The sequence below is a fragment of the Alligator sinensis genome, unplaced genomic scaffold (assembly GCF_000455745.1).
Source record: "Alligator sinensis unplaced genomic scaffold, ASM45574v1 scaffold755_2, whole genome shotgun sequence".
Taxonomy (NCBI): Eukaryota; Metazoa; Chordata; order Crocodylia; family Alligatoridae; genus Alligator; species Alligator sinensis.
In genome coordinates, this window is record NW_005841883.1 from 2,781,234 (window position 1) to 2,804,649 (window position 23,416).

At 45.2% G+C, this 23,416-nt stretch overlaps 2 protein-coding genes across 2 annotated transcripts in view; one reads left to right on the forward strand and one right to left on the reverse strand.

Annotated features, from left to right (window-relative positions):
- MEIOC (meiosis specific with coiled-coil domain) overlaps window positions 1–9,753 on the forward strand; it is a 23,192-nt gene extending 13,439 nt beyond the window's left edge. Inside the window, exons 7-8 of the mRNA XM_014516906.2 lie at window positions 2,387–2,567; window positions 8,079–9,753. Of these exons, the coding sequence (XP_014372392.1) occupies window positions 2,387–2,567; window positions 8,079–8,308 (411 nt within the window). The 3' untranslated portion in view covers window positions 8,309–9,753. The remainder of the gene's footprint in view (window positions 1–2,386; window positions 2,568–8,078) is intronic.
- Window positions 9,754–12,357: 2,604 nt separating this feature from the next.
- CCDC43 (coiled-coil domain containing 43) overlaps window positions 12,358–23,416 on the reverse strand; it is a 14,621-nt gene continuing 3,562 nt past the window's right edge. The window contains 5 exon segments of the mRNA XM_025196708.1: window positions 12,358–13,903; window positions 15,367–15,425; window positions 16,459–16,594; window positions 21,701–21,788; window positions 22,630–22,639. Coding sequence (XP_025052493.1) covers window positions 13,716–13,903; window positions 15,367–15,425; window positions 16,459–16,594; window positions 21,701–21,788; window positions 22,630–22,639 — 481 coding nt within the window. The 3' untranslated portion in view covers window positions 12,358–13,715.

Below are 23,416 nucleotides of genomic sequence, written 5' to 3' on the forward strand. Positions count from 1 at the left end.
GGAAAGAGACTGCAGTGGCACTTGCGAAGGGTGCAGGGCTAATTTGTTACAAACCTGCCAAAAAGTTGGCCCCTGCTGTTCTGTTCTAAAACAAACGCAAGCTATAACATTTACAGAAAAATGATCTTTAAGAATCTGCCATACTTTTATTTTTCTAGTTCTTTAGAACTATTTTGCCTGGCCTGTGGAACAGATACTTTATATCAAAGCCATTAGGCTTCACTCAAGTTCTTTACAATTAATTTAAACTTTTTAAGCTACTTAATTAAGTTGGTCAGATGTCCTTTAGTGCTTTAAGGCTAGATCAACAAAAGGACCTAAGCATTTAATTGCCACTTAGGCACCTAATTCCAAAATTTAGATACAACTTCCACCTGGCTGCCACCTAACTTTGGAGGCTTTTACAATTCCTAAGCACTTAATTTTTCATCAGCAGAGTTCTTAGGAACCTAAATGGCAGTTATGGGTAATATAAGATGCAGACTAGTCCTTGAAAGTTCTGAGCAGCTGAACAACTAATTTGCACCCACATCCCATCAGGATCTGTAAATTAGGTACTCTTTTACCTAGGTGCCTTATTCAGAACTTTGAATGCCATTAGGAGGCAGGGTGCTTAAAACTTATGCATTGTGGCACTTAAAACTTATGTATTGCAGATTTGGCCATATTGTAAAAAGTTATGAATGGGAAGAGACCTGTAAATAGGTTTAGGTGCCCAGGTGCGGTTGTGTTCTATCCTGTTCAAGTCCCTGAAAAAAATGTTAATACACCTATGTTTGGAATATGCTATTAAGTCACAAAAAGCAGCAATGAGGAGGAGGACCGATCCACCTCTTGCAGATAACTATTTTTCTGAAACTTGAGCAGCATGGAATAGAATCGTGCCTGGGCACCTAATAGGTAGAATAGGATGGGGTCTTTGTTTTTGACTCTCTTCCCATCCTTACCAGTGTAATACTTTGTCACCTCCATGAATCCCTTCAATTCAGGTCACTTTTGATTCACCATCTTCAGTTACAGAAAAACCCAAGTACTTCAATATTGAAGTATTTAACTTTGATAATAAAACTGAAAATCTTTGTCCTGTACTAATCTTGTCCCCATGGTAGCCAGTATCACACAAAGTATTTTACGTTAAGTCTTAAGTACCTTATTACAAGAATGGTAAAACCTTCTTTTGAATGTTTTTCTTCTATGTGGTACCTGCTGTTCTGCCCATCCACCAAGGAGGAGCTATGAGAGAGAATGCTTTGAGAGACCCCCTGGCCGGAAAGGAATTAGGCGCATCCATTTCCACCATTATTAGTGGAAAAAGTAGAGCTGTTCAAGGGAATTAGCTTTAAAAATCTAAATGTATAGCATGGGTTTGGGTTGTAGCCATGTTGGTCTAAGGACATAGGCAGACAAGGTTCCTTGGGTGAATGTATAGCAAAGCATTTCAGTTATGGTGTGTGCACATGTGTATGTTTAAATCTACTCTTCTAACATGGTTCTTAGAGCCTAGGGTTACAAGTTTGCTGGAAGGAGATGCTGGCATTTACTTTATGGCAGGGTCGGCAGCCTTTGAGCCACATCCTGCCTGGGAGGTGCTTGGATCTGGCTTGCAGTAGCATAGGGAATCAGCGGCATGCAGCTTGGCCTTATGTGTCCTCCTTTCTGCCCCACACCATGCCACTGATCCCTGCCTGCATGATTCCTGCCAGCGTCTTTGCCTCCTGTGGCATGTGCTGCCTACCACCTCCATCACATTTGGCCTTCCCCACTACCATTGGGAATAGGTATCAAGTGGCACATGGTGGAAGTGGCAGAAGGCAGCTTGGGTGCTGTGGGGAGGGGATTGCAGCAGTGGCTAGGGTACAAGTGGAAGCCTGCTACTCTAAAAGGTTGCCAACCCATGGCTTGGGGATATCATAATACTGTGTCTGCTAAAAATCTGAAAGGAAGGCAAAGATCCAGATGTTCAAAGGTGACTGGTGATTTCAGATTCTTGACTTGCTACCTCTTTTCTTTCCAAAGGTGCCTGACTTTTCATAGAGCAGATGATCAGCACTTTCTGAATTCAGCTAGTTTTTAGAGAAGCTTCAAGTTATATATTCGAACATTGAGGCACCCATAATCACTAGATTAATTTTGGGAATCTTAGACTAAACACTTAGATACTGGGGTGTTGTAATGATCACAGAACTAAGCATTGTTTATCTTTGCTAAATGAGAAACCAACATTACTGACAAGGATTTCGCCTGTTTCCAAAGCTTAACTTTTTTGGAGGATATTTTATAGAAAGGTGTTGCTTGTCTAGTACTAATCTGGTTAGTTCAATTTTCACTTACATTTTAGATAAGTAAAGTATATGAGCTATTGTAACAGATATAAAATATTCATTAGGTTGTGACTTTACTGGGAAAAATGGAACGTCTTCGCAGTTCTCCCCTTCATGCTAACATTTCTACTGCTCTTGATAAACATCTGGAGATAATTCATATAGTGCAGTCACGTAGAAAGGATGAAATTGTAAATGCTTCAAATCGGCAAAGGCAAGGAGCTCCCAAATGCCAAGATGACAGAGGTATACATATACTTTTCCATGGTAGAATAATTCTTAACATATTGTTTTTATTTGATTGTTTTTTTCATTAGTAGACTTTGATTTGAGTTTCTAGGTTTGAGCTTAGCCTGGGGAAGGGCAAAAAATTGGGCCAATATTTCCATGGTTTAAGTTGATATGTTTTTGGTTAGGAATATACAGTAAGCCTTTTGAATATTAGGCACATGGATTTAATCCGTTCAACTGTTTGCTTCATCAGTAAACTAGAGAAGTAGTTGAAAATGAGTTATTACTAGTGTAGTTGACGAATAAAGACATAATTATTTCTTTTCACTCTTTGCTTCTGTCTCCTTATTACCTATCTTTTCCTGAATAACTATGATTTAAGAACTACTGCCATGTTCACTGGCCATTAAATCAAGAGAGTGAGAAATACCAAACCAGGTCAGGAGGACATAGCTATAATCAATACATTCCATATCTTAGACCCAAATCCACAAAAAGGGACTAGGGCATGTTGCTGCTTGGTGTAATGGTCCTCAACCTTTTTCAACTCGAGGCACCCTCTCGAACTTCTGTGAATTAAGTGGAACTCAATTTCAAAAACTAATTTATATATTAAAATGTTTACCTCCTTGCAGAGGGCCTGGGCAGTAGGGGGTGGGGAATCTACTTATCTGCTTATCTCCTCACACCTCAAGATGACTTTCAGAAGACCTGGAGGCGCATCCCAAGTTCCTTGGTACCCTGGTTAGGATTCACTGGCTTAGTGGAATTAACAGCTGTGAGAAATACTTCTAGAAATGGAATCTTTGGAAACCAGCAAACTAAGCAGGGAACTGCCCGTATTGGTCATCATTGGCAGCCATTGGTCTTGGGAGACCATGGAGATTGCACCTTTGGGTTACTGAGTACCACCCCAGCTTCTTGAGTGGCTGAGGAGTCCAGTGCATGACAAGCAGACCCTCCGGCAAGTTGTATGTACAAACTTGGTTGAGCTTGCACTGGCATGCTGAGTACTGCCTTATCAGCCAGCCTCTGATGCATCTTCTCTGTCTCATTGTTGACCCTCTCCATCTTGAAATGACGTAGGCCCTGCTTCCTGGCAGTTTTCCATTCACAGCAGTCTGAAGCGATTAATTCTCAGCATTGGTCATAGATGTGCAGCTTGCAAATTGTTTTTTTTGCAGACATCAACAAAATAGTTTGGGCTGTCCAAGTTGACATTTGCCAGTGGCCAGCTCACCATAGAGCAGGGGTGGGTAAAATGGCTGATCTGTCCAGCAGTCAGACCCCATTTCTCAGCAGTCCCTGCCTGTATGGCTTGGGCCATTCTCCATGGAGACCCCAGACGCACCTGCATAGCAAAGCTCAGGTTGGGGTTGCCATGGAGACCAGCTGTGCTGGCAGTGCAGGGGGCTGCTCCGGAGCTGCTGGGAACTTGCGATGGGGGCAGCTTGCTTCAGAGCCAGGGAAGAGCCATGATCTGTAGCCTGCATGCTCTGGCTAGAGGCACATGGGCAGGGGATTGTGGCTCTGCTCTGCTCCTTGCAGCGGTGACAGCCTGGAGTCAGGGCAGAGCCACAATCCCCTGCTTGCACACCCCTGCCCAGACAGCTGTGGCTGGTCTCCATGGCAACCCCAATCTGAGCTTTCCCGTGCAGGTGTGGCTGGGGGCTCCATGGAGACTGGCCCAAGCCATGCAGGCGGGAAATGGATCCCACAGCCAACCAGATCCAGGCCATGGGCCGGACTTTGCCCGTCCCTGCCATGGAGAGTCCTTGAGGATTCAGCCATTGCTTATACGATTCACAAGTCCTAACCAATGGAGGAATCTGTCTTAGGAGCACAAACCTACAGGGTATTTGGCCCGTTCCAGAATAGCAAACTTGGAGATTTTTGTTACACCACGTTATGCTAGGTATATGGTGGAGACATGAAAGATGGAAACTTGTTTTCTTTATTGACATAAGGAGTCCATGTTTTGCTGCCATACAGTAGACAGCTAAGTGCTGTAGGTGGATATCTTTGTCCATTGAGTGAATGCTCTGTTTTTCCAAACTCTCTTGAAGTTTAGCCATGGTTTTGCTTGCCTTTCCGATGCATGTGTTTATTTAGATTTCCAAGCCAAAATTTTGCAAGATGGTAAAGCCCAAGTAAGTGAATTTTCCAACCACTTCTAGGCTTTCATCATTTATTCTAACTTCAGGAGGGCAGTCAACTTGTTGACCCATGACTACAGTCTTCAAGAAAAGTGATCCATGAGACTTTCCAGCCCTGCTTTTGAATAATTAAAAATTGCTGTGTTGTTGGCAAAGAGGATTTCACAGACAAGAACTTTTCGGGTTTTCGAGAAATTCAAGTGAGATAGATAGATAGCACATCCTTTCACTTTGGATTTGTAGTTTCAAACCTTCTTTTAGAGTTAGGTGCTTAAGTGTGGTTATACTGTGCATGGTCCTCTCTGAATATAGGTCTATGCTTCTGTAAGCAGATTTAAAAAATGGTTATGCATCCTATGTCTCTGGCTATACTGGAGATGCAGAAGCATTTTTTTTGTTCAGTATTCATAACAACCTGCATGCTCCATGGAGGTCAGAGAAAAGGAAGCGTGTTTAGCACCCTATGTCCTTTCTGGACTAGGCAGCAGTTAAGCATAGCCTTGCAGCTTTCACACATGTGCTCCTGGGTGTCAGTGACATAAAGCCTCATATAGACATGGGCACTTAAATTCATTTCTATTTAAATGGATATAAATTCCTGCACTGTGGTTTAATGTCGTGTATGATCTGAAAGTCTTTCACAATGGCAGCAAAGAGCAGTCCCAGTCCTGAGCAGTCAGGGTTTAACTAGTGAGGAAGGATGTAGCTCTTTCTTTCTCTTCCTTTGTTTTGCTACTATGTTGTTTCATGTCTTTTCACATTTTGTGGTTACATTTATTATGGATTCCCTTCCCTCCTCTCCCCCATCCCCAGGGGAGGGCGGGGGGGAAATGTCCACAAGTGTTCTTTCACAAAAGCCAAATACGTTGATATATAAAATAAATTGATGTGGGTCAGATTATAAACTATCTCTTGGTGTGAAATACACCCATCTCATTACTTATGATCCATGTTGTATTTCTGTGCGCCTTTCTTGAAGGCACGCAGAAATAATCCTGAAATGTTTGGTGTCTCTTTTAGTTATAATCCTGAAGACATGATTTTGTTACTTCGCAGTGAACTGTTAATTTGCAGAAATAATTGCAGTTTCATAGATTGCTCCAGGGAGATGTTCATGTTGGAAATGTAAGAACATGTGCACTGTCATAGAGATTTTCCTTTAAAAATCCAACTGCAAAGAGGTTGTATCTAGACAGAGGGGCAAAAACTGGTTCCCCTACATAGCAAAATCAAATTTAGTGTTAACAAAAATGTCTGTGCTTTCCTCAGAATTCCTACCCAACCAGACACTAGAAAATACATCTTGAATCTTGTAAGTGTACCACAAGGCTTGAACACTTTTTTTTATTTTTAGTTATATTACAGTTGAATGTTAAAGGACTAATCAGACTCCCAAAAACATTAAGTTCATATGTGGTGTGGCTGATTGGCTAGGTACATTGTAAATACACTTAGGAGACTAGATGTGCCTCCCTGCCTCTTGATTTCAGTCTGCCTTAGGCTTATCGTGCAGATATTAAACAAAATGCACAGGATTTGTGTATTCTTTAATGCTTATATTTTCCTAAACTCTGGAACACACATGGATGTTCTGAAGTATATTGGTGTTCACATGTATATAAATATTTAGGCAGCACTTTGTTAAATTGTGCATAAATTCTGCCTTAATAGATGTAGCTCTGTGCCCAAGGCCCAGATCTTAAGAGACACTTGTGCATCAGGCCCCAATAATGGAATTGACAACTCTGTGTTGGACATGTAGACTCTTTACACAGTGTATGAGAAGAGTAAAGTGCCTTTAGAATTAGATTCACAGAAGCTGAATGTGCTGAATGAGGAACTGTTTAAACTAGCTAATAAGGAAATTCTGAGGACAGAGGTGTATTTTAAATTCTGGGGCTTAGGCAACTTTCTCAGTGCTACTGGGAGGCAAAGCCTTAAACAGGTGTCAGCAATGTGTGGCACACATGCTAAAGCATGGCATGTGAGATCATTTTGCTCCGCATGGCACAGCCAGTCCGGGCTCTGGGCAGCTGCCACTGGCCATGGAGTCCTGGCTGCTCACAGCAGGCAGTGGGGAGGCTAAGCCCTGCTGCGAGCATCCCAGGTTCCATGGCAGGTAGCAGCTGCCCAGAGTCCATGGCAGCAGGGGTGGCTACACACGTGCCTCGGGAGGAGGGGCCAGGGTTGCACTGCCCCAGGCTCCTTCCCTGCTGTGTATCCTGAGGTGCACATATAGCTGCCACTGCCATGGAGCCTGGCCAGGGCTCTGGAGCCTGGTGCAGCTATTTGCAGCCTCCTGGCTGTCTACCATAGCTGGCCAGGGCTCTGGGCAGCTGCAGCAGGTGGTGGGCAGGCTGTAAACAGCTGCACCAAGGTCTGGAGCCCCAGAACCAGTTCCATGGCAGCAGCAACTGCATGTGCACCTCGGGGTACATGGCAGGAAAGAGGCCAGGGCAGCACAGCCTTAGTCTCTCCCCCGCTATCCTCCCAGGTCATGTGTGTACCTGCCACCAACAATGAGGATCGGGCCCCTCACAGCTCCCCTGCTGTTTGCCTGTGGCATACCAAGTCATGAGTCGAGGTTGGGGTGTTTTTGGTATTCTGGCCAAAAAAGTTGCTGACCTCTGGCTTAGAACCATCTTCTGAAGGTAGCCATCCATGCATTTTCTTTTGAAAAGGGAACCAGGAGTCCGGTAACAGTTGAATGTAAAATGCAGACCTTGAAACAGGAGTTTGAATCCAGGATCCTTTTACCAGGTGGATGCCACTAAGCTAGGGAGTCATGCTCACACTTTCTCTGGGCCTTTGAATTTTGTGCAAAACAGAACTTCTTCAAGAGGAAAACATATCCTGGCCACAAATTAGCCAACAGCCTATTGGTTTAGGCCATGCTAGGAGGCAGGAAGAGGATGCCTGGTGTGGGAAGAGGGGTGAGTGGACAAGAAGTGCAGGAAGGAGGAACCCACACATTGCTGCTGCTGTCCTCAGCTGAGCCTGGCATCCTGTACTGTTGCTCCCTGCAGCCACCCCTTTGTCCATCAGGTCCAGTAAAATAAGAGAAGCCCCACACACCCAGGTAAGCCAGAAATAGTGGCAGCAAGGGCAGGTCCCCTCCTCCTTCCTGCGCTTGCTTCCTGCTCCATCCCCCAGTGTCCCCTGCTGGCCCAGGGACTGCCTACTCTGCCTCACCCTCCACCACAATCTGAGGTGTGGTGTGCTGCACCTTCCCCTTTACTAAACCCTAGATCCACCCCTGCTCATGGGTGATAGTTCAGAGCTTTGAGTGTTTTTCAGGACGTCATCTGAATCCAAGCAAACAGTTTCTCAAACGATTTTATATACATGTAACACCTTTTTCTTCCCACAGATGTCTTTGCGCTTGCTCTGGCAATTAAAGAGATGAGTGCAGCAACACGCAAAGCACGTACCACCCTTTGGTGTGCACTTCAGATGACCTTGCCAAAAACTACAACTACATCTGGACAGTTAGATGTGGAGAAAGCTTTTCAGGAGATGGTACAGTCTGAAGATAAAGCATGTGAAAATATGAATAGCAGCAACCTCATAAACCAAAGGACTGAAACAAACACCCACTAATGAAATATCAGTGTAGGTAAAACCTGTATTTCATATTTAAATGAACCTTTACAGCTTAAACTAACCAGTTTTCTTCCAGATTTAAAGTTGATACTTTGAAGAAGCAAGTTCAGCTTCTCAAGACTCTAATTGCTAATTACCAGACAACACACTGAGGTAACAGAAAATGTTAATAGCTGTTGCAAAACATTGACTGGACAGAATTAACTTACCAGTTTAAGTACTCTGATTATTTTTAGCAGCTAAAACGTTAGCCCATTCTGCAGTGCTGGTAAGCACCAATGGGACTTCTTCAATTTAAGTTTATTTTAGGTTTGTGTTGGTGAGTACATTCTTAAATAATGAATCTTAGGACTGTGACCAACAGTGGCTGCAGTCTAGTAACACACAAGTGTGATTGTGATGTAAAAATGTTTTCCTTATCAAACTAGTACCTGGAGACAGGAGGAAAACAATGCAAAAGATACCCAATATTAATGTACAAATTACATATTTAAAAGGCATATTTATAAATTTGAAATTTTAGAATCTAAATTTATGAAAGGAAATGCACTAGATTCTCCTAAATTAGTGATATTCCGAAACTGCTGTTATGAAACCATGCGATTTAGTGAGCGTAAAACTTGTTCAAATCATTCATGCATACTGTCTAAAAATAACTCTGTTTTAAAGTATTTAAGTGTAATCAAAACATTACACCGTATGAATCCTGAAAAGCTGCACAGAAGCTGAAATAATGAGTATTGTTCTAATACCCTTGATTTAATACTTTTTAAAAAGGGTATCACGAGTTTATGAAAAGTATTCTTTTTCTTTTCTTTTTTTTTTAAAGTTACTCTTTGGCTAGTTTGGTTTGAGATCAGTTAGCATATATTTTGTTACACTTATTAGTTTTCTTCTGTATTTTTTGAGAGCTATTGAATGCTTGGGTTTTTCTGCATTTCTTATCTCAATATCTTTGAATAATTTATTCATTAATGTGAAATGTTGATATTATGTGGCTGAGGAGATCTTGGGGTTTTAACAATTCTAGCATGGAGTTAAACTATAATGTGTGGATTAAATTTATTGAACTACCCTTGGCTAGGTATGCTGATATTTTAAAAGCCTGTTCTTCCTGGTTTTAGAGATCCTGTTCTGCAAAAAGTGTAATCACACCACATAAATTGTCTTTAGATGATGTGAGAGAGAAACTGATTGCAAATGCAGGAGAAACTGTAGTGGAACCATACTGATCATTGATATGACTTGCAGTATTGCCATAATGAATTGCATAGGGGCAGAAAAGCAATATATCATCATACCACAATAGTCAATGCACAAGAGTGTTTAAGTTTGACATAAGATATGTTGGATGTTACAACAAAGAATACTGTACTGAATTTAGTCTGTCTAGTAAGAAATAAATAAGCTTTTGTTGGGAACAGTGTTGCATTTTTATGTGTATTTTGTCATAACCAAATAAGTTGAGTGCCCCTGTCACAATAGAACTGCCCTGAATAACTGCAGATTTGGTATGTTCTGCCTCATTAGCTCTTCCCACCTGGCAGTCTGTTATTGGCTACTCTAAACATATAAAAATGCGTGCAGCTTCCGCCCAAGTCGGAGAGCTCTGAGCACGTGGTAGAGTACAGAGAACTTTGCCACGTGGAAGAGAAAAGCTGGTGGACTGGCCATCCTCCAACATCTCCCCATCCTCGACTGTCCCGACGTATCCTTCATCCTGCATGCTCATTACTGTCTACAAACTTGCCGGCTCGTTCTGGTCGCCAGTTACCTGTAACCACGCAAGCAACTTGTTACCTGTAACTAGGTAAGCAACCTTACCACCTGCGTCACGACCACCAGCGGTGTAAGTAAAGTAAAAGTTATTTTGCAACCAATACGCTGTGTCCCGCCTCTCCATCCACCAGCCCGCCTGACGGCCGAGTAATCAGCAATCCTCCTCAAGTCGGCTTCGGCCGTCTGAGACATATATTTAAGCAGCCTAACTTTTCTAAATATGAATACTTAATTTACAATTGAATTAGCTTAAATAGTAATATTTAAAGAAGGATAGCACTGTAACTTGATTATATCTTTTAGAACAGGGGCAGGCAAAATATGGCTTGCGGGCCAGATCTGGCCCACTGGGCAATTTCATCCAGCCTGCGGATACCCACCAACTAATTGTGCCCCACCCAGCTCTTCCACCCATGAGGGTGGGAGCGAGGTGCCAACATATACACCCCTCCGCCACACACACACACACACACACACACACACACACACACACCCCCACACACACACACACACACACCATACTCTCTTGCACCTTGCTTCCACCTTTATGCCCAGAATGGCCCGGTCCAGTGGGTGCAGAGCTTCTGGGCAATGCTGCTGCTGCCACTGCTGCAGCCACTGGGGGACCTGCTCAGCTTCTTTAGCAGCCCACTCACTCCAGGCACCAGGTAGGGAAGTAGCAGGAGTGGGGGGGCAGGAGGGAGCTACAGCTGGATGGGAGTGCAGAGTATGAGGCTGGGGCTGGCAGCAGTATGGAGCCTGCACCTGGTGGGGGGTGGGAGGGGAGCCCAAAGCTCAGATGGGCAATGGCGGGGGGCGGGCACCCTCTGCCCATCTGAGCTCTGCGCTCCCACCGCCCATGGTGTACAGCCCCTGCCAGTAGCAGGTGCTGGCACCGGTGGCACACGACTGGGCAGCACTGCACGTGGGGGTGAGGAACCCAGCCAGGCTAGCCCACCTCTATTGCACAGGGCTCTCTGCAGTGCACATGCAGCTCCCACACTTGTGCACCACCAGGGAAAGCCCCGCACAATGGAGCCGGCTGCCTTTGCCACTCCCTGATGCGCAGGTATTGGGACTTTGTGGGGAAATAGGAGCACCCCCTGGCTCGAGAGGCACCAGTTGCCCATGCTTCACACTAACAGCTAATTGCCTCTCTCCTTAGTAGTCAGGACATCTCTATTGGGCTAAGATATTTTTTCTTAGAAGTGTTTTGATTCTAAAAGTTTGTTGCTTTTATAAAAAAAACCCCACAAAACTTGCCTGCTGACTGGATGTTACCAATTACTGCTCTCAAGGACCAGTGGAGCAGTTGCTGAACCTAATCCCACTTAAACCATGTCAAGGCCCTACTGGAAAGTGCAAGAATCACTTGATTTCCTTCCAAGAGTGGCAGTGGTTTGATGTCTGACAAAGAACGAGAGGTGGGGAGTTTAAATGCTGCAGTTTCACTGGATAAACCAACTTACTGCAGTTTAGGTCTAGTCATCCACAACTAAAGACATGCAAGAGTTCAGGAGCAGAGCTAACCTCATTCTCCCTAGGTGCATTTACATGTACTATTAAGGGGACAAAACTCCAGCACAGGTCGCACTGGAGTCAGCTGCTCCTGGGTAGTGTCTACATGTGCCTAGGATTGCAGCACTTTGAGCTGGGGCAGAGTAGTTCTGGGCTGGCAGGAGTCCAGAGGATCAGCTCTAGGCAGCAGTGTCAGGGCTGGCAAGGGCACAAGTGTGCTGTAGCTGGGTTGGCAGCAGGCAGCCCCCACACATAAGCACCCTCATGCCCCAGCCAGCCTGTCAACACCTACATGTGCATTGTAGCACATGCAATTACCCTGACTTTGATAGTACTGTCCCTGATGGAGTTAGTTAATTTACTGCACCCCAATACCAGAGCATGTGTAGTGATGCAGTCTGTATGGAGCTAATTAGTCAACTGCAGTAAAGCACGTGCGCACTACATGACTCATCTCCGCATATAGTGGAGAATTCGCAGACATGCTGCAAAAACTCACCCATGATGCTTATCAAATTCAGAGGAGTCACAGGTAGTTTTATATAAAACAATTAATTTAATTACACTTTTGCAGACCTTTGAACAGACGTTTTTTCTGTTTTGTTTTTTAAGGCTTATATTTTAGAACTTGGAAAAAGCCTGAACAAAACATTTTGAGGAAAAGGTGTGTGTAATATGGAAGATGTTAATGCTGTTTGCTGCAGTGCTCCGGGGAGTATGCCCAGGAAAAAAAGATAGAACACTCCTTATTCTTGGCCCAAACACTTTTATTATCTGAATCAAAAGGTAAAGCAATCCAGTATTTGCACTCTCAACAGTTTGCTGAATAGAATGCACTGACCTTTAGTAGATTTTGTGTGGAACTCAGTAGATTCAGTAGCTGCCTGGTGTCAGAAAAGTCTTGCATGTGCATTATGCTCTGACCTAGCAGAAAGCATACACTGCTGCTAAATGTGGCTGATGCACACGTTAATTGTTCATCCCAAGCCACTGTGAAGAGCAATGCAGGGAAACAGAACTTGGGAAGACTAGTGTTTCTTTTTGCAGAGGCCTTGTAGTTTGAGAGGAAAGGCCATAAGAGCACAGATCACTAGCCATTCATTTGTTCAGATGTATCTGCTAACATTTCTCTGCTCCAAGGCTGCACCTGCACCAACATGTTTCTGCTGGTGCAGCTACACCAGTAGTACTGAGTACAGACAAGGTGCTTGCAGGCCACCATCATTTAAAAATATATATTATATATTACACTGTCCCTTTCTGCTCCAACCACCCTGGAGAGGTTAGAAAAAAATCCTTAAGTGTAAACAAAACCCATGAAACAATTCCATACACAATAAAACCTACACTACCCATCTCAGTTCCAGAGAGATTTCTGTTCTCCAGGCTACTGGGGTCAAGTCTTGATGTTTCTATCACCACTCTGCACAATATCCAGAGTACTATGGCACTTCCCCAGGACAGAGGAACCCCTTGTGAAACAGCAGCAAGTTAGTGTTTCTTGGCCCTATATTTCATAAGGCTCTTGCAGAATTAAGGTGAATATCTACCAGCTCAGCATAAATATTACCCACTCACTCCAACCACGATCAAAAAAAACCCAAACTTAGGTTTTATTCACTTTCCAAAAAAAACACTGTTTGCCCCAGTTAAACCAAATTTTGCAAGGCTACACCAAGTTCATGTTCAGCCCACAGAAGCTTGCCTTCAGCTGCATCTCAGAAACCAGGGCTTTGGTTACACCCAAGTAAAATAACATGCCATTGCTGCAGGTCTGAGGGCAGTGCAAAGCTGCGGCCATTTTGGAAGCCCCTCCTACACCTCATTCCAAGTAAAATGAATGATCTGAAGAGAGAAAGTAGTCACTTCACAGTTCTTTGGTACAGACATTGGCCACAACAATCTACCGACACATTTCACACCACACGCACATTTTCAGTTGAAAAAGTGTTTGCAATTTCTTTTTGCTGTGTAAACAAAAGAGGAAATGCTTCCAAAGACCTGCTTGCCCGCTGCCTGCCCCGAGCTGCTGTTGCCATTTTAGAACACACACGATATGCAGAATTCATTTTTATCCTCTGAAAAAGTCCAACGGGAAAAACCACAGCTATCGCTTCCGTTCTCCCTTCTGTGTCCTTTTCTTTTCCTTCTCTTTCCGTTCCTGCTTGGCTAGCTTATCCTTTTCTCGCTGGAGCCTGTCTTGCTCTTTCTTCTTCTGGCACTCATCTCGCAAAAGCTCTCTCTCCAGCTTCCTTGCGTTCATGACATCCTCCATGTTTGTGTTCCGAAACAAAGCTGGATGCAAGTTAAGGAGGACAAAGGATGCAGTCTGCCAGGGGCATGCTGATTTCTTATTTCCTAAAATGAGTGTTAGGTGTGTGTTAACTGTAGCAGTAACAACCTAGGACTATAGACATTGCCCAATGAAGTGGATCAGCTGTGCTGAGATGTGTCCCAGCACAGTTGATGCACTTCACTGGGTGAAACAGATGTCACCTGTGTTCCCACATGGTTGGGTCCCTTCTGGTCCCAGAAGCCTGATCCTATGGGACAACACTTGGGGCACACCTCTGCAAGTGGAGACCCCCAGCTTTTCCTCCCTGCAGAGGCATGCAGGGGGATTTCAACTTGAGGCATACCTCTAAAAACAGGGAAAGCTGAACACAGGCTCCCAAGGCTTCAGGGCCCTGATCCTGTGCAGCCCAGGAACCCCCCATGTCCCCTGAAGCAGACTGTACTACATCCCAGTGCCATCTAGTCCTGCTCCTAGCAGAAAGGTACAGCCCCTTGTTTACTGGCCAGAGAAGCAGACATGAGCCCAGCTTAATCAGGTAAGGAGCTGGCAGATTGTGGTAAAGGGAACAGAGATAGACCAGACACAACAGTGAGGGGTGAGGGGAGAGGAGGAAGCAACCCCAGCATGACCAAAGAAGTAGGAGACAGTCCTTCCTAGGGCATCTCACAAATTATGCATATCCAGGCCCAACCCCACTAACCCCCTCAACCTCTGGTGGTCTGGTGCAGCAAGTGGCAGGAGAAAAGCAAGTTGGGGTGGAGGGGGATAGGAGAAGACTAGGGACCAGGAAGGGCATTGTGGCTCCTTAAGTGGCTAGCAGGGGTTTGTGACCCACAGCAGGCATGCCTCTTGAGGCAGGAGGAAAGGGACCCACCTGATGTCCTGGGACATGTGTCTATACTGCCCTTCACAGAAAGGCTCAGGATACTGCCTTGAGAGTAGCCTGAACACAGGACAGCTTTTGCAGAGCTCTCCCTAGTGCAGTCCCAGAGGTGCACAAATTGCCTGCAAAATGCAGGGACAAATCCCAGCAAGTTTTAGGTAAATTCTCCACAAATTTCAGGTTAAATTTATGGTTACAGCTTCCACCTGCCCCAGTAGCTGAGTTGGATCTCCAGCTGTGGCACAGCTACCTGGAATTTGATAACATGGATAGCACCATTAGAGCTGTAATTCCATTTGTCCCTCCACACAGCCAGTTGTATGAATCTCCTCTTTCCTTTCTGAGACCCTGGGGAAGACACTCAGGATTGTTTAGAGTTGGCCCAAACCTATTCACGGAAAGCAGAGGATGTACCTGTACCTACAACAGGAGGCATCAGGATAATGCAGGAGACTAATGAAAAATACTACACACGAAGTTTAAAAGCAGTAGCAAAAGCCAGTACAGGGAGGGGGAAATGGAATTTCAGGCAGAACTCATCTCTTGACAGATAAGCAAGCTAAGGTTTTAAAAGGATACATTTGTCTGACCCAATGGGCAATGCTGCAGCGATGGAGCCATTCTGTTCATCTTCTCCAGTGCAAGAGTTAAGGAAATGTGGAGGCTATTAACAAAACTTTGTTCCACTAGTCGCTCCTCCTATAATCTAAAAATACATCCAATACCCGCATCCAGGGGAGGGGCCAGAAATTGATCAAGAGATTTGCTCAATGTCACCCAGAGCGAGGAATGCATATTCAGAATCCCATTCCCTGTTACCTGCTCAGTTTCCCAGGCAAGAGCTTCCTTCTTTTAACTACCCAACATTGATGAAGAGCCTGTCCTCCAACAATGTAAAGAGGGAACTGCAAACCTGCCCCATGTAAACACTAATAAGACCGGTGTAAGGGATTTTCCTCCAGAAAGTTGTTGCATACCATACTTCAGCTATTACCAGTGCCTTGGTGGTAGGCTACTGCGGCCAGCATATTCTGTTGCCTGAAACTGCTTCCAAGGACAGATCCCACAAGCTGTCTCTGCCTATGGCCTAGTCTGCGTTGCTGATGGGTCCTGAAGTTTGAGGGGGGCAAGGCAGTGCTAAAAGAGAGGCAGCAGCTGGCACTCCACAGCCAGACTCCTTTTGGAGAGTGCTAGTTCACTGCAGAGTAGGGACAGATTTCTGCCCATTGTCAGGAATGCAGCACTGGAAAGCTGGCTAGGTGCAGTATAGAGATGGATTTATTTGTTCTTAAAGCACATCCCTTCAAAGTACTAGGTACCAACTGCTGCCAGAGGCAAGATACCAGAGGTAATGGGCCGACAGTCTGGAAACAGGATGTTGGACTGAAAGAACCAGTGAGTGAAACAAGTCTGACAGTTTTCTAACAGCCTCCCATATCCAGTAGTTTGGAGCCATCCCTGCCTTGACTTTGCTTACTGGGGAAGCTTGGCAGTAACAGGGACTGTGCCTCGGGGTACAACTACTGCCAAGCTAACTATAAACAAAAAAGGTGAGCTGCATGGCCTCAGAGCATAAACTAAAATGCAAAAGGGCAAGAAAGCCTTGGGAGAGATATAAGTTATTGCCCACAAAGCAACCTGAGTAGAGTGCTTGCTATAGGAAAAGGATATTCTTCCTCATCTGTTACATTGGCATACTGAGCTAGGAGGGCAGCTTTCCTCTGTTTTTCTTCCTGGGAAACTTCCTTTGGCTTCACCACAATCTGGGCCTGCTTTTCAATCATACTGGCGATTGCCTGGATCTCATCTGGCAAGGAAAGAAATCAGGGCATTAATGAGAGCCCCTACAACATCTAGGAGCTTGCAGTTCTTGCCTGTCTAGACAGATGTGATAGGCCTTTGTTCAAGAGACACTGGCTTGTATGTCCACAAAATCTTTAAGGAAGCTTCACTGTAACTGCATGTATAGCAAAACTGATATGCAGCCACCTCAGGGGATGAATATGCCAGTAGCACCTGACTAAGGGATTAAAAAGAAAGGAGTTTTGCCAAAAAACCCTCCCTCATACTCTCCTTCCTTGGACCTCTGGCATTTACCTAGGGCAAAGGGTCCAGCTGTAACAGAGTGAGGGGTGCAGAATACTAGGCATCTTGTTCAGAAGAACTAGGAGCAGTGCTGTTCCCCTCCCTCCCATATCAAACCTGTAACCTGAAGGAGTTTATATTATTGCAGAGCTATTACTTAGTGTTGAAGCCACTGGCTGCTGGAGGGGGTCAATTTGATCCTCACTACAGCAGTTTAACCTGCCGTCTTTGACTTGTAAGACGGCATTTCCGCTTTCTGTACATGTGAAAGATCATATAGCATTTTTCCATGCAATAAGAGGCGAGGTCTCTGTCCCTGTGCTGAAGCAAGTATTTTCCTTATTCCATAACCACTGATTTTAGCCTCAGGGAAGGAACACAGCTCATGGGACTACTAACATAGTAGAAGGCAATGTCAGGCTCTCTCACATAAGGTATGGGTGCATTCAGCATAAATAAAGCCTATGGCAAAGATAAAGGGACTCCCATTTCTCTACCATATTTGCTTACATACCATATATTCCCAAATAATACATTCACCTTGTTTTGGGAAGGGGAAAAAAATAATTTTCCAGAATCCACAGGTTCAACATGGCAGAGTGTTGGCCCTAGGCAGGAGGGGCAGGGCTTACTCCTCAGCATCACTCAGTATTTGACTGCAGTTTTCAAAATACAGTTCTAGTACTCATTGGCCATAATAGAGTTAAAACTATAGCCTTGAAGGGTGCACTTTTTCCCTTCTGTCCCAGAAGAGAAGCACAACCTAGAGCAGCCGTCACATGCTTAAATTTCTTTGCAGAAAATCAACTTTCCTATTTAAGATGCATCCCAATTTTGGAAGGCTAATTTAAAAAAAAAAAGCATGTATGGTATGTGAGTAAATACAGTAATAACTAGAGGTGCATCGACAGAGGTTTTTTGGGCCAATACCGATGGCTGATTTTTAAGGAGCCATGTTGACCAATGCTGATCAGATTCTGATATGCAGCCAGGCAGCTTGGAGACCAGTGTTGTGCTGGTAAGTCGGGATGTGGGGGACTGATCAAGGGCCCCGCCGTGAGGGAGGGAGTGGGGCTGGGACAGGCGCTGCTCAGCTGGGGCGGGGTGTGCGATGGAGCCGCAAGTACCTCATCCGCAGGGTGTGGGGGGCAGCCTGCATGCATCCTCAGGGAGGCATGGGGGACAGATCTGCACACAGGGAGGGGTAGGCTGCTGCTACAGGGTGGGGCAGTCCCAGGCTCTTCTTGGCAGGGGCTGAGCCAGGCTGTGCTCAGGGTGGGCAGTGGTGGTGCTGGGAGAGGAGCTTTGGGGTGGGCTATGGCCACCCCAAAATTCACCACAGCCCCCCTCCCAGCACCACTGCCTGCCCCAAACACAGCCCTGCTCAACCCCCGGCCGGGAAGAGCCCAGCACGGCCCCAGCAACAGCCTGCCTTGCCCTGCGCGCAGATCTGGAGGCACATGCCCCCTGTGCCCCCTGCACCCCCCAGACGAGTCGCTCACGGCTGTCCTGCACCCTGCCCCAGCTGAGCAGCATCTGCCCCTGCCCCTCTCCCTCCTTCACTGCGGGGGCCTCAATCTACCTCCCCGCCCTGCCCCCCACGCCCCTTCCCCACACACCAGACTTACCAGCCCAATGCTGCTCTTTGAGCTGCTGGGCTGCATTCCTGGCCGCATGCATGCTGCAGCTGCCCACATGCATGGGGCATTTATCGGTCATATCAGGCAAAAAAAAAAAAAGTTTCTGATACTGTCAATTTTCCCTGTATCAGTCCCTATCTGATATGAGACCAATGTATCGGTGTACTTCTAGCAATATCAATCCAGTTAATGAAAATCTATTCTGCTCTAAGCCTCTCCTTTGAAGTTGTAGACAAATTTCACCAAAAAGTCAGGTTTGTAAACAATCTCTTTGCCTGTTGCACAACCACCAAGTTAAATTAAGTTAGAGGTGGGCAATTATTTTGGGCGGAGGGCCGCACACTGAGTTTTGGCAAGCAATCGAGGACCATATGACAGGCAGCCAGGGGCAGATAAATATTAATTTTCTAAATTTTTTAGGGGCCCCACGGGCCGGATAAAATAGGCTGGAGGGCCGCATCTAGTCCACGGGCCACATTTTGCCCACCCCTGGATTAAGTGAAGCTGGAGTGAGCAAACGGTAGTTTGCAAGCAGTTCACTAGGGGACAAGAGGAGGAAGAGGAAGGAGTCAGGCACCAAATCCTGCTCCTGGACCATAAGTGAGCTTGGTCTTTCTGTGTTTGGTAGGCATTCATTTGGTTGTTTTTGGGACACGAGATTTGAGCCAGAGACCTGCATGGGTCTGATTTTAAAGGTCTGCTTCCGACCCGCACCTGACATTATATGGCCGGACCTAAACCCACAACCCACATTAGCAACAAAGTTAAAAAAGCTGCTGACAGATGTGGGGGGAAATAAAATCACTCTGCTCTCCCAGAAGCAGCAGCGTGTTTGTTTGACCCAGTTCTGCAGTGTCTGTCTAGGCTGGGCACCAAAAAAGCCCCACTATGACACCCGATCTATAAAGATGCTGCAGAGCCGGGTCAAACTAATGCACTGCTACTTCCAGGAAAGCATGTGTTTTTCTTTTTAATGTCCGTCAGCAGCGTTTTTAACTTTAACAGAGTTCAGGTCAGGCCAGTTTGCGGGTAAGGAGTTGTTGCAGGTCTGGTTGTATAATGTTGGGTGTGGGTCAGAAGTGGGCCTTTAAAACCAGACCCATACAGGTCTCTGGCTCAAAGCACAAGGCCCCAAAACAACCAAATGAACACTCAAACACAGCAGCTGCTGACAGACATGAAAAGAAAATCAAAACACAACTTTACCGAAAGCAGTGCGTCAGTGTTCAAATGGCGACACACCCTGATCTATCTTTTGTATGATCTCCTTCGTAGCCATTCTTCCTTCTTTGTTTGATCTCATCCACACTGCCACTTCCGGTAAAGTGCATTTTGTTTCACGTCTGTCAGCAGCCAGTGGTGAGGCTTATATTCCGACCCAAGTCTAACTCAAAAAAAATTTTTCTTCAGACCCACATCCAAACTGCAAAACAAGTAGTTCACATTCCCACCCAAACCCAACCCATTTTGCAGATCACCTGCAGGTACCAACCCAATGCAGGACGCTACTTTGAGCAGTTGGTGGGTACTGCTTGCTGAGTGATTGCTTATGTGAACTAATTTGTTTAAATATAAACAAACACCACATTATTTATGCTAAAAACTCCATTTGGACAGTGAAAAATAACAATGAATCCACTATTTACACCTACCTTCAATGTCAGTCTCTTAGCATCACAATAGGATTTGCTTGTCTCAAGAATATTAGTGTTTAAACTTTTTTTTTCAAAGTGTGGAAACATTCCTAGGAGGTGTTAGGTTTCAAGAGATCTAGTTTCCATAAAATTTGGATTTAGAATTAAAATTAGATTTGGGGCCAGGTGCAAGTTAATTGTGCCCCTTTAAACCTTCTCAAAAGTCCTCTATTATCACAGCAGTTACCCCAAGCAACAGAGCCCAACATAACTGTCACGCTGTTACAAGGACTTGCAGTAACAGGACGTAAGTTTTGAGGTCACTAAAAGCTCTAACAACCCAAAAGGTAAATAGTGATCAAAATGTGATTACATCCTCTCAGGGTATACAGGTAACTTCCTTGCAGTGTGGTAGGTGCCTAGCAATCCCATCCTTTAGGGGAGGGCTAGGTAATCCCTGGCACGGGTGCCAGAGTGCGACATGTGAAGGCATTCTGCTTGGGACGTGTGCCCTGGGGCAGACTGAGGGGAAGGGGCCAGGGCTATGCCGCCACAAGGATCAGGCCCCTTGCAGCTCCCCTGCCATCCACCTCTGGCATGCCAACATCTTACAAGTTGAGGTAGCGGGTGTTTTGGGGACTCTGCCCAAAAATGCTGCCAACTCTGCTCTAGGGGTTTTACCGATTGCCTGAAGGAACCGGAAAGTTCCACACACATCCCTGTCTTCTTCAGACCACTTGCTAGAGCCACCAGTTGGGGAAATGGCAGAATGTTTGGACTGTGGTGCACTGCTATTGCTGCCATTATTTTGAAAGCTTAGAGGGTTCTGGCTAGAGGGTCTTGGTTTCCCACTCAGGATCACAGTGACTGCCAAATTTAGGATCAGGAAGGAATTGTCCCCTTAAGTCAGATTAGCAAGGGGGGATTGCCTTCCTCTAAGTCTAAGGAGAGGATATGTATGCTATAGAATCTTCTGAGCATCTATTAAAACCAAGCTTCTTTCCCGTCATTCCAGTGGCAGGGCACTGGCCATTTCCTCATTTTCTCCACTTTTATCTACAGCATAATATAGGGCATCCCTTGTTTCATGCCTTGCAGTTGGGAGTGAGGGTTTGAAGCGGTGCTTTTGGGGGATTCCTGGCAAGGGATTGCCTGAAAACAAAGCACTGGATTCTAGGCCCAGGAGCCCATTCCAGCAACACAGCCCTATCACAAGCTAAAGTGTAGACCAAGACTTAATTTTTTTGTGAGGAGAGACTTCTTTTTCTGTCAGAAGTTATGAACTCCCCAAGGATTATGAATTCTCATACGAGCTGTGCGCTAGTGAAAAAGGACCAGAAGCAAAACTGACCAACTGGGGCTCATGTTTCAAGATAAGTTGTAAATAAGGAGCTGCATACGTGAAAAACAGTCTGTGAAAGTTAACAATTGTAGCGTTTTCCCAAGAGTATTTACTTTTGTTAAAACACACAATTTCAATCTTAACAGTGTTCTTAAGTTGCAGATAGTATTTGGCTATGGGCATGCACCCCCCCAAAAAAAAATCAGTTCTACCTTCTTTTTTCTCTTTGGCTTCAACCATCTGAGATTCAGACCATTTCTTGACTATTTCCCTGCAAGCATCTTGTAATAGGTCTTCTTCCTAGCATGGAAAGAGAGAATTCAGTTTTTAAAAAAGGTACATCTGCCTTAAAATCAGCATCACTCAAAATATGGAAAATGCCAACCCCAAATAATCTGAATGCAAAGAGTCAAGCCTGAAAAATGTAGCTTGTGAAGGGAGACCTCTCATTAAGCATGTGCTTAAGTCGCTTACTGAGTTGAAACCCAAGTATGTCTATCTGAACTATGTAGGAGAGACCAAACAACAACTGCGCACAAGAATGAACGCACACCGGAAATCTATCAAAGACAGAAATACCCAATTACCGGTGGGGGCACATTTCTCACAGGAGGGCCACTCTCTCTCCAATCTCTCAGTCCTGATTCTCAAGGGAAACTTACATAACACTTCCCAGAGACGAGCCTATGAGCTCCATTTCATCAACCTCCTGGATACTAGAGATCGTGGACTAGTACAGAAGAAAAACACCCACAAATCGCACACCGCTGGTTATGACCCATCACCCCTCCCTTGAACCTGTACGGAAAATCCTCAAAAAATTGCAACCCATACTAGAAAGACACCCTATTCTTAAAAAGATCTTCCCAGAGCCACCCATCCTAGCCTTCAGACAAGCACCAAACCTCGCCAACCTCATCACCAGAAGCAAACTTCCTCAAGCCCAGAACACACCAAAAGGATCCAGACCGTGCCATGACAAGAAATGCAAAACCTGTCCCCACATCTCCACCACCCCCACTATTACTACACCCCACAACAGAGCCATCAGCATCCCAGGATCTTACAGCTGCACCTCCAGGAATGTAGTATACCTCATCCAATGCACCAAATGCCCTGATGGCAGATATGTAGGAGAGACCAGACAACAACTGCGCACCAGAATGAACGCACACCGGAAATCCATCAAAGTCAGAAATACCCAATTACCGGTGGGGGCACATTTCTCACAGGAGGGCCACTCTCTCTCCAATCTCTCAGTCCTGATCCTCAAGGGAAATTTACACAACACATCCCAGAGACGAGCCTATGAGCTCCATTTCATCAACCTGCTGGATACTAGAGATCAGGGACTAAACATAGACATTGGATTTTTGATACATTATAATCTGCCTGGCAACTGACTCCCCAGCCCAACCCAGCCCCTGGCTTCTTTACTTTTCATTCCATCCAGGAAGAGCACACACCAACTGCTGCAGCTTCCTGAGCCTGACGAAGGGTTTTTGAACCCGAAAGCTTGCTTAATAACTATTCTCCAACCATTTGGGTTGGTCTAATAAAAGATATCAAATTCACCCAAGGAACCTTGTCTGGACTAAACATAGACATTGGATTTTTGATACATTACAATCTGCCTGGCAACTGACTCCCCAGCCCAGCCCCTGGCTTGTTTACTTTTCATTCCATCCAGGAAGAGCACACACCAACTGCTAAAACTTCCTTAGCCTGACGAAGGGTTTTTGAACTCGAAAGCTTGCTTAATAACTATGCTCCAACTATTTGGGTTGGTCTAATAAAAGATATCAAATTCACCCAAGGAACCTTGTCTATCTGAACTACACACTTTCAAAAAAAAAAAAAGTTTAAAATCCCTTTAGCCAGTTCACCTTCCTCACTTTCAGGCAGTGTTATTCACCTGATCCCTACAC